The following is an 11,548-nucleotide window of genomic DNA, read 5'->3' as shown; positions in this document are numbered from 1 at the left end:
ACAGGGAACAAAACAGGTATTTTTAAGTGCTCAAGCAGCTTGCGCTTTCCGAAATACTATATCTGGCTACTATTGAACGGTTTAAATCTGCACTCCTTCAGCGCTCCACCACCAACAAACCGCTATTAGTAATACACGCATGCAGTACAACTCAGAACAAACCACTAGTGTATGCTGCAGGTTCCTTTCTATAGCATAACACAAAGTTCTACTCTACGAGGGCATGCTAGGCATGCAGCATGATTGCAAATGAGAAGAGTAAGGACACGGAAGTGCCTGGGAAAACCTGGCAGAAGTACTGGGAAGAACAATCACTAACACCCACCACCAAATCCCTGGACTAAATTCCCGGAAAGCGTCGCACCCGCAATTACGTATCCTAGGAGCACAGACTGGCAGCAAGCGCCTGCCGCTGCAACCTCCATTTTGCTTCCTGGCAGAGAATAAAACGGATTTGTACCTCCCTGGCATTTTACCCATCAGGGGAGCGTCGGTCTCTTCAAGTGCTTCGAGATCACCCGAGAGGTAAGCTGGTGGTGAGGAACCAGAGCACTGCCAACCTAAGTCGCCAGAAACCTTGAACTCGGGATGCCCTCACCCAACATGGCGCCTGGGAGGCCATCGGCGCATACTCACTCCTCAGTCCCCGCCCCCATGGGCGGGACTACAGTGGGAGTGGCGCCGAACTCCGCGGCCCTTCCCTAAGTCCTACTGGCCTTTGGCGTCACCGTGCCCCAGCCCGTGGAAAAGCATGGAGCCCGGGACTGTATCTACCGACGGCGGGGACAGGCCAGCGGGCCCCTCGGGGCTGTCCGCTTCTCAGCGTCGAGCGGAGCTGCGGAGGAGAAAGCTGCTCATGAACTCCGAGCAGCGCATCAACCGCATCATGGGCTTTCACAGGCCCGGGAGCGGCGCGGGTGAGAGCCTCGGTTTCGCGTCTCCCGCTCACCCTTTTGAATCTTCAAGATCCTTCTGCCCCCTCCGGCCCGCAAACCTTTTGACCCAAAAATGCACTCTGTAGTACTCTGTCCCCGCCCCCTAGGTGACGAACCGTTTTATATTGTCATTTAACCCCAGGACGTTCCTTACTGCTTCCTATTTTCTTGGATCCTTGCCCTGAGATTGTGTCTCCATCCTGGTTACAGAGCCTCTGTTCCTCATTTTCCGAGTCCAGTTATCCGAGACACTCTGCTCTTTTGCCTTATTCCTCGCCTTTCTTGAAGGCTACATCTTTTATCCCCATACTTCCAATCCCATTGCGCCCCATATGCCCCAAATGCCCCAAATGCTTTTCTTTTCAGTTCCTCCCCTGACGCCTACCTTTTGCCGTTTGCTTTGTAACTCTTGACCGCCCACATCAGTTTGTCGTTGCTCAACCGTTGGCTGGTACATCCTTTGTGGATATGGGTCCCTATGGTCATATCTTGGTGGCTCTGCTCAGTGCCTTCAACACTGTCACCTACAGAACTTCTAGGAGAGGTGACTGTGTATGTGGGGACTTTCTTTATAGGCCTTTTCTAAATAGGTGATGGCCCCACTGAGATTTCCTTTCACTAGCTGAGGTTACATCACTCATTTCAATAACTGCATTTGCCCTAAAGGAAACTCCATCTTTCATGCAAAGTTGTGTCCAGTGTATGGTTTTCTGATTATCAAGTTCCTACGTGAGCATTGCCTGTAGTAATTGGCTTTTTCGTCATTGGTTGCAAGCTTGGTAGAACTCTTGGGATTCCTATGAGGTGTTAGTGATGAAGTTCTGAACTTCTAGATGATACAAGTGAGAGGCATGGGTATCATTTTCACCTCATTCAAAACAGTACAAGAAACATTTTCTGTAGTGATTAATCTGAAGATATTCTTTAAGTATTTGTGTGTTTCTTTCTTGGGGTGCTTTCTTAATCTATTCTGTTGCTTTGCAGAATTTTATCATTTTTAGAGTTCTTTCTTTAAAAACCAGACAGCATCCTAAAAGTGCCTGTTCACGGCTGCCCAAGGATGGCACCCGTGGGCATGCCACACCCTGTGCAGTCTGGACTCAGAAATGTAACTGTAAAATAGAAACTGTAAGAAACTTCAGTGATTTTGTATGTTTATCCATACCGGCTAGTGCAAGAAATTCAGTCATATCTTTGGGATATTTTATCTGTGAAAGATTCGGTCTTTACTCCTTGCCCCATCCCTTACTATCTTTGCTTGTCTGCTTAGCAGTTGTATTTCCTGTCCACGGAGGTGGAATGCTTTCCCCGCCAGAATCTCCTTTTAGGGTGGTCTATTTTAAAGGTGAAGAAGGAAGAGCTGGTTTTGTTTTCGGCAGAGTCAGTATTTATTTTGATGTAGAGACAAAGTTCTAGCAGCACATTTTTGAGTATTAATGTTTAAGATGTTTGTAAGTATTGTAATGCATAAGGCTTTAATTTTTTTTTCCTCAGAAGAAGAAAATCAAACAAAATCAAAGTCCCAGGACAGTGACAAACTGAACTCCCTCAGTGTTCCTTCAGTTTCAAAGAGGGTGGTGCTTGGCGATTCGATCAGTGGCGGAACGACTGACCAGCCCAGTGGTGTGGCAGATGTTCAGGGTACCCAGCTGGGAGACAAACTGGACTCATTCATTCAACCAGCAGAGTGCAGTAGTAATGATGGCGGGGAGCTCCGCCAGCGGAGCAGAGGTGACCCCACGGCAGGCGCAGGCCAGAGGGCTTCTCACCACGGCCTCGAACAGTACCTTTCCAGGTTTGAGGAAGCCATGAAACTGCGCAAACAGCTCATCAGTGAGAAGCCCAGCCAGGAGGACGGAAGCACAGCAGAGGAATTTGACTCTTTTCGAATATTCAGATTGGTGGGGTGTGCTCTTCTTGCTCTTGGCGTCAGAGCTTTCGTTTGCAAATATTTGGTAAGAGCTGCAAGGTACTACCTGGGAAAATGCGAGTTGAATTATAAAAATGGGATTTCTTGCCAGCATCAACAGACCTATAGGGCTATTGGAAAGTGTATTACAGATCCTGTTTTTAGCCTAGTTACAGAATGGGAGCCCATTAGTAGTGATTGCTAAGCTCTGTCTGCATACCAGGCGGGTACCTTTAAGTGCTTTCCTAGCCTGCGTTCATTTCCGTTCCATCTGGATGCACTATTTGTTGTCAGAGCCCACGAAGGACTGGAGACTCAGACTAAGTCATTTATCCAAGGTCACACAGCAACTAACAGGTGGGGTGAAACCAAGACAGTTGCATCCCAGAACCGAAAGTACAGATGACTATATGTAGTATGTATTAGCTAGTAATTTTCCAGGTAGTTTGAGACATTAAGATAGTCTTCTTGTGGGCCTCTCTGGAGGTAATTGTCTGCAGTTCAGAGGGGGTTTCGGTGTGATACAATGTGGAAGCTTCATAATGACAGCCCACTGTGGGGTACAGAACAGTACAGAAGGCTCAGCCGTAGTTCAGTGTCGTGATTGAAATTTCTTTCAAAAGATTATTAACTTATTTTTGTGTTTTACCTCTGTGTATGTATGTGTACCACATGTATGTTTAGTGCCCCCTCAAGCCAGAAAAGGAAGTTAGATTCTCTGAAACTGGAATCCCAGGCGGTTGTGAGTCACCATGTGGGAGCTGGGAACTGAATCTACCCGACCCAGCCACTGCTCCAGCCTCCCAGTGCCTTGATTTGAAGCAGGTCCATTCAGAAGATGTTTTGAGAATACTTACTATGTACCAGGTTCATATATGCAATTTTCAGATTACTAAGATCTTATATCATTAGGCAAAACAGGTTTTAAAGTCTGCTTTTATGCGGTTAGACATGGTGGTACACACCTTTAATCCTGGTATTAGGGAGGCAGAGGCAGGTGAATCTCTTGAGTTCGAGGCCAGCCTATTCTTCAAAGTGACTTCTAGGACAGCCAGAGCTACACAATGAAACTCTGTCTTGAAAAACAAAAAACCAAAAAATAAAAAACAAACAGAAAACTGCTTTTATGCGAATATTTTCTTAAATCTAATCTGTTCAACAGATTTGATTATCTTCCCCTGACAATAAATTGTCACCAAAGCAAAGATCAGCGGTGCTTTTAACGTCCAGTGAGCCAAGAGCTGCTCTTTTTTTTTTTTAAAGATTTATTTATTTATTATGTATACAACATTCCTGCAATGTATGTTTGTATGCCAGAAGAGGGCACCAGATCTCATTATAGATGGTTGTGAGCCACCATGTGGTTGCTGGGAATTGAACTCAGGACCTCTGGAAGAACAATCAGTGCTCTTAACCTCTGAGCCATCTCTCCAGCCCCCAAGAGCTGCTCTTTTTATCCGAGGGCTCTGTGTTGTCATACATTAAAAGCTGTGCCTTGACAGGTGGTGGTGGCGCACACCTTCATCCAGCACTCTGGAGGCAGAGATAGGAGGATCTCCGTGGGTTTGAGGCCAGCCTGTTCTATAGAGCTTGGTCCAGGACAGGCTTGAAAGCTGCACAGGGAAATCCTGTCTCGAAAAACAAACAAACAAACAAACAAACAACAACAAAACCAACAAAAAAAGCTATGCCTCTTTTTTAAAAAATAGATTTATTTATTGTATTTGTGTGAGTACTTTACCTAACTGTGTGTATGCACGTTTACTTTGTGTATACTGCGTACCTGCAGAGTCAGAAGAAGGTGACAGAGCTCACTAGAACCAGAGTTACAGGTGTTTGTGAGTCACCACGTGGGGCCTGGGAATTGAACCTGGGTCCTCTACAAGAGCAGTAAGTGCTCTTTTCAGCCCCATACCTCGTTTGGATTTTTGTTGCTTTGGTTTTATGGTTATCTTCACTACCAGTTATTAAATTACTTGTTTCTTGCCATACAATGGTGTTTGTTCTTCTGCCCCCTTCATAACCTTTTACATCTTAGAAATACATAAATTAAGTGCCGTTTTGTTTTTTGTTTTGTTTTGTTGAAGATGTCATACTGACAAACTGTTTAAGATAGTATGTCAACCAGCACTCGGGAGGCAGAGGCAGGCAGATCTCTGAGTTCGAGGCCAGCTTGATCTGTAGAGTGAGTTCTAGCATAGCCAGGACTATACAGAGAAATCCTGTCTCAATAAAACAAAACAAAGACAAACAAAAAACCAAAAAAAGAGAAAAAAAGTATAGCCTGCCATTTGAGAAGCAAGTTGTCTGTGTCGACATGAATCACTTCTGCCCCAATTTTGAGGGCTATGTGGCTTTTACTTTGAGTACCGTGCTTTTTGTTTTGTTTTGTTTTTTGAGACAGGGTTTCTTTGTGTAGCCCTAAATGTTTTTGGAATGGTTCTGTGGACCAGGCTGACTTGGAATTCACAGAGGTCTGCCTGCCTGCCTGGCAAGTACTGGGATTAAAGACATGTGCCACCACCTCCTGGACTTTTAATGCACGCTTTTAGCTGTTTGTTAACTTCTGCTAGGTGAGGGAGAAGTCACTGCAGTTTTAATTCTCTAAGTTTGGGCTGGGTACGGTAGTGCAGCCTTTAATGCCAGCACTATGGGCTGGGTATGGGAGTGCAGCCTTTAGTGTTAGCACTCTGAAGTCTGAGGCAGTAAAATAGTGAGTTCAAGGCTAGCTTCTACATAGTGAGTCTACATAGTGAGCCGTCTCATAAAAAGAAAAGGCTAGAGAACACATTCAGGGAGGAGGAGCACCAAGAAAATCTCGTGACTTGGATATGTTTTATGGTTAGAGACTAAGATTCTGTTTCTCTTACTCTCCTTCAGAAACAACAACACTTTCAGCCGCTGCATTAAATATTTTCCTGTAATGTTTTGCTTGGAATCTATAGCTTTTGTTAAGTTGACTTATTATGTCAATGATTTTATTGGAAACACTTAATTTTATTTTCTCTTTTCACAGTCTATATTTGCTCCATTTCTTACTTTGCAACTTGCGTACATGGGACTATACAAATATTTTCCTAAGGTAAATTTAAATCTTAATTATGATGTATTTAGGTTGACTCGTGACTAAGTAATTGTTAACAATCTATTTGTGTGTATGCATGTGAATGTGTTGACTTGTGACTGTTAACAATCTAACTTATTTGTATATGTGTGCATGTGTGTTGACTTGTGACAGTTAACAATCTATTTGTGTGTGCGTGCGTGTGTGTGTGCATGTGAGTGTGTTGACTCGTGACTAATTGTTAACAGTCTGTTTGTGTGTGCGTGCGTGTGTGTGCATGTGAGTGTGTTGACTTGTGACTGTTAACAATCTATTTGTATGTGCGTGCGTGTGTGTGCATGTGAGTGTGTTGACTTGTGACTAATTGTTAACAGTCTGTTTGTGTGTACATGCTCTGGTGTGCATGTGTTGTCATGACAGTTTTCAGGAGTTGGTTCTCCTGCCTTAGCTTCCAGGTATCAAACTCAGCTTCCAAGCTTGCAAGCAAGTGATTCTACCCGCTGGGCTATCTGGATGGCTCATGACTAAAGGGCTGCTTGGTGGTGGTGGCGCACACCTTTAATCCCAGCACTTGGGAGGCAGAAGCAGGCAGATCTGTGTGAGTTCAAGGCCAGCCTGGTCTACTGGTCTACAAAGCGAGTTCCAGGACAGCCAAGACTACATAGGGAAATCCTGTCTCGGGGGAAAAAAGAAGTTAAGGGCTGTGAAGATGGCTCAGTGGTTAAGAACACATAATACTCCAGAGGACTCAGGTTTGTTTCGTAGCACCCACATTGGGTGGTTCACAATTGTAATTCCAGCTATAGTGGGACTCAACTCCTCCAGCCACTGTGGGTACCTGAACTCATGCACAGACACAGACACATATACATAATTAAAAAATAAAAATAGTGTTTAATGTTTTTTAAATTGAAAAAAAAAATTCTAAAAAACAAATAGAACTTCAAGGAAGCATTAGTTATACTCGATCTGAGTCAGTGCTGCAGGATTAGAACCAGCAAGATGGTGCACAGGGAGAGATGATTCTCATCGAGCTGTCTCCAGTTGGATGGTCAGGACCCACGTGGAGGAACAGAGAAAGGCATCTATGTATAGTGGTATAGCATTTGTGTTTCAATAAGTAAAGCTTGCCTGACGATCAGAGTGCAAAGCTAACCACCTAATCAACCATACAGGCAGTGGTGGCACACACCTTTAATCTCAACAGCCACCCTGGTTAGCCATAGAGGCCGGCCAGTGGTGGTGCGCGCCTTTAATCCCAGCACGAGAAAGGGATATAAAGTGGGATGAGACAGGAACTTGCTCTCTTTTCAGCCTGAAGATTTTGTAGAGGTAAGAGCTCTCTATTGGCTGGCTGCTTTGCTTTTCTGATCTTCAGTTGGAGCCCCAATATCTGTCTATGGGTTTTTATTATTCATGCTACATCTATGCAAGATGCCTTCCACACCCATACACAAATAATCAGTCAATCAATCAGTGTAATGAAGACATTCAAAGTGGCTTAACCGATCATATTCTTTAGCAAATTTAATCATTCTGTTGGTAAGAAAGTAAACGAATTTGACTATTTTACTGTGCCCCTTTTTGGACCCATGATAGCAAGTCACTTTAATATTGAGAATGAGAAATATTTGACAACAACTACAGAGGGAAATGATGCTGAGAGCTGATGTTTTCCTAGTCTGCTTGACCACAGATGTATACATCATCTCCCTGAACTTGGTTTGTCTGACGTCAAAGATAAACTTCCTTGTAGGTCAGGCGGATGCTTGCAGGTAATTTTATCATTCAGAAGGTACAGTCAGAGGAGCATGAGTTTGAGACTAGCCTGAGCTATACAGTGAGGCCCTGTCTCAAATAAGTAAAAATAATGTTATTTGTGTATCAGATTTTTTGATATGTGGTTCAGAGCAGCTTAGAACTCTGTTCTCCTGCCTCAGTTTCCTGGGATTACAGGCAGAGGCTACCATACCCAGCAGATGATCAAAATTTATGTCAAGTTCTTGGGCAAAAAATGACGGTTTTGCCTGTTTGCTTAGTCATATCTATATCTATGGCTTTATATGGGTGGGGGAGGGGAGCAATTTTGCATCAAACCCGGGGCCTAACACAGGCAAGGCAAATGTTTTTGCACTTGGAGCAACCTCATAGGAGGAGGTTTTGGAAAAAAAGACAGATTTGGCTGGAGAGATGACTCAGTGGTTAAGAGCACTAGCTTCTCTTCCAGAGGTCCTGAGTTCAATTCCCAGCACCCACATGGCGGCTCTCAATTGTCTATGGGATCTGATGTGCATTTATATATGCAGACAAGTATACATAAAATAAATAAATCTTTATTTGCTATCAGGCAAATAAATAAAATCTAAAAAAAAAAAAAGAGCTGGGCAGAGCATGCTTTAATTCCAGCACTTGGGAGGCAGAGGCAGGCGAATCTCTGTGAGTTCGAGACCAGCCTGGTCTACAAGAGCTAGTTCCAGGACAGGCTCCAAAACCACAAAGAAACCCTGTCTCGAAAAACCAAAAAAAAAAAAGGGGGGGGGGGAGGGGTTAATCTGTTGTAATTGAGATAGCAGCGTAATAGCTGAGGAGACCCTGTGTAGCTGTTTCTTCAAGGACAACAAGAGACTGCCTATAAAAGCCCACTTTTGAGTCACTCTTTCTTGCTCAGGACTTTTAGGTGGGAAAATATGGCTCACAGATAACGTTTTGATTGTGTGTGTGCACGCACGCACGTGTGTGTACGTGCATGTGTGTGTGCTGGTGTTTGGACCCAGCACCTTGCTAAGCATGCCCTCCACTTCTTTTCTTTTCTCTTTCTTCCTTCCTTCCTTCCTTCCTTCCTTTCTTTCTTTTTCTTTTTTTTTTAATTTTTCGAGATAGGGTTTCTCTGTGTATCAGCCCTAGCTGCCCTAGACCTAGCTCTTGTAGACCAGGCTGGCCTCAAACTCACAGAGATCTGCCTGCCTCTCTCTCCCAAGTGCTGAGATTAAAGACATGCACTACCACTGACTGACAACCACATAGCTTTTCATGTCTTTAAAATTGGTGAATCATGAGTGGCTATCTAGTGGTACTAAATGTCTCCTCTGGCCTCCGTGGGTACCAGGCATTCATGAAGCCGTGGGTTTGAGCCTCATCACCACCACATGATCTGGGCATGGTGGCACATGACTCTGCTTCCTGCCATTGGGAGGTGGAAGTAGAGGGTCAGTAAAGTCTTAGAATGTGTAGCTAGCTTGAGGCCAGTCTGGGATCATGGCACTGTGCCTCAAAAGACTATTTTAAAATGAGACCAGGAAATTAAGAAATAAATGTTCTCTCTCCCCTTTAGAAGTGTTCTGAACTGTCCAGTGACATCCCATCACAAGAGTGACCAGTGTCTGCTTCTGTGTATAGCACTCAGGGTCCTCTAGGATGTCCCTGTGGTTTTGTTTGTAATGACACACCTAGCGTTCTTCTGCTTCTGGCTTTTGTTCTCCCCTGCCTCTGATATGATTCTGCCCGTCCGTGAAGGCTGGGTTCCTCCCTACCCTGAAATCTTCCTTCGACCTTATTGCATGTGGTAGTGTGCTGGCCGTCAAAGCTTCTGGAGCCCTTGCTGTGCTCTGCTTACAAAAACCCCAGAGCAGTCTCTGTGCCACTGACTCCTATCACATCAGTTCATCCACGGGTCGGTGTTTATAGGCTCTAGTAATACTTTCCTTGTTTCTTACCTTGTCTTATTATATGTCTCTAAAGTGGTTATGTCTTGCTTCCAAAATAACATTTACTTGTTTATTTGTTTATTTGGGGGGCAGGGTCCCTTTACAGAGCCTTGACTGTTCTGGAACTCACTATGATACTAAACTGACCTCAGATTTAGAGATCTGCCTGCCTCTGCCTCCCAAGTGCTAGGGTTAAAAGTATGCACCAACATGCCTGGCCAAAATGATACAGTTATAAAACTTGCTGGGGGTCCTGTTGTCTGCTATTGCCTAAAATTGACTGATTTACCTCTTCGATGCTTAGTAAATGTTGGTGTGTTGTTTGGGGTTTTTTTTTTTTTTTTTGGTTTTTCGAGACAGGGTTTCTCTGTGGCTTTGGAGCCTGTCCTGGAACTAGCTCTGTAGACCAGGCTGGTCTCGAACTCACAGAAATCCACCCACCTCTGCCTCCCAAGTGCTGGGATTAAAGGCGTGCACCACCATCGCCCAGCTTGGTGTGTTGTTTTGGGAACAGTGGGGGAGAGAGAGCAGCAGCAGTTGTGTTTGTGTAGACCACGTGGTATGCTGAGGGCTGTGTGTGTAGACCACATGTGTGCTGAGAGCTGTGTCTGTGTAGACCATGTGTGTGCTGAGGGCTGTGTCTGTGTAGACCACATGTGTGCTGAGGGCTGTGTGTGTGTAGACCACATGTGTGCTGAGAGCTGTGTCTGTGTAGACCACATGTGTGCTGAGGGCTGTGTGTGTAGACCACATGTGTGCTGAGGGCTGTGTTTGTGTAGACCACATGTGTGCTGAGGGCTGTGTGTATGTAGACCACATGTGTGCTGAGAGCTGTGTCTGTGTAGACCACATGTGTGCTGAGGGCTGTGTTTGTGTAGACCACATGTGTGCTGAGGCTGTGTTTGTGTAGACCACATGTGTGCTGAGGGCTGAGGTTAACTTGTCTTTTCCTTGATCCAGGGTGAGAAGAAGGTCAAGACCACAGTGCTGGCAGCTGCACTCTTGCTGTCTGGCATTCCTGCTGAAGTGATCAATCGCTCCATGGAGACCTATAGCAAGATGGGCGAGGTTTTCACGGATCTCTGTGTCTACTTTTTCACTTTCATTTTTTGTCATGAACTGCTTGATTATTGGGGTTCTGAAGTACCCTGAAACTCAAGGAACTCAGAAGAAGTTTACAAGTGAACACAGTTTCCCTCCTACATTGCACTCACTGTCTCTAATGGGGACAAATTGGTTTATACCTTTATGAAATTCTTTTTCTTTACTGAAGACCAATTGATTAGTTTCCCTGGTTTAAAAGGGTTGAGTTTGTATCAGTACAGGTATGAGTAACTAAATAGGGTAACAATGTCATTAATGGTTTTTCTTGTTTAATTAGAAACCCAGTCTTCTCTCTTTCCCCTGACTTCTGAGGTTTGTAGTCCCTCTGTGGGACCCGGCTAGTACTTGTAGGGGAGTAGATGAGCGTGGTGTCAGCCTGCCTAGAAGACCGCGACGTGTATGTGTGTCCTCCTGTTGTAGGGGAGTAAATGAGCTGGTGTCAGCCTGCCTAGAGGACCGCGACGTGTATCTGTGTCATCCTGTCCTGAGAAGTGAAAGAAAGCATCCTAAAAATAAAGCGAATGGAACTGAATTGTCTAGTGTTGAGACTGCACATTTTATTTTTAAAAATTTTAACACAAGGCCTGTATGAGGTAGCCATCCTCATTCTTCCTTGGGTTAATGTACAAATAGTAAAGAAAGAAACAGTTAAAGTTCATACATGTGACTGTAGTGTGGCTCAGTGACAGAATGCTTGCCTAGCATCGAATCTGACATCTGTGTGGTGACGGAGTTATACAAATGAATGATTTTTTTTAGAGTTCATATTCTGTGCACCTTGTATTTATCTCTTTTTTTGTTTAGATTTATTGATTTTTATTGTATGTGTATG

The 11,548-nt window shown here is 44.4% G+C and overlaps 1 protein-coding gene across 1 annotated transcript; it reads left to right on the top strand.

Annotated features, from left to right (window-relative positions):
* The first annotated feature begins 607 nt into the window (after nucleotides 1-607).
* Nucleotides 608-11,370, top strand: LOC121445745 (calcium signal-modulating cyclophilin ligand). Its single transcript, XM_041647891.1, has 4 exons — nucleotides 608-917; nucleotides 2,430-2,890; nucleotides 5,861-5,926; nucleotides 10,573-11,370. The coding sequence occupies exons 1-4, from the start codon at nucleotides 752-754 to the stop codon at nucleotides 10,762-10,764; spliced, it is 885 nt and encodes a 294-aa protein (XP_041503825.1). The 5' UTR covers nucleotides 608-751; the 3' UTR covers nucleotides 10,765-11,370.
* The last annotated feature ends 178 nt before the right edge of the window (nucleotides 11,371-11,548 follow it).

The sequence above is a fragment of the Microtus oregoni genome, unplaced genomic scaffold (assembly GCF_018167655.1).
Source record: "Microtus oregoni isolate MIOR12 unplaced genomic scaffold, Mior012 000478F_ref0000488, whole genome shotgun sequence".
Taxonomy (NCBI): Eukaryota; Metazoa; Chordata; class Mammalia; order Rodentia; family Cricetidae; genus Microtus; species Microtus oregoni.
This window is presented reverse-complemented; position numbering and strand designations above follow the sequence as displayed.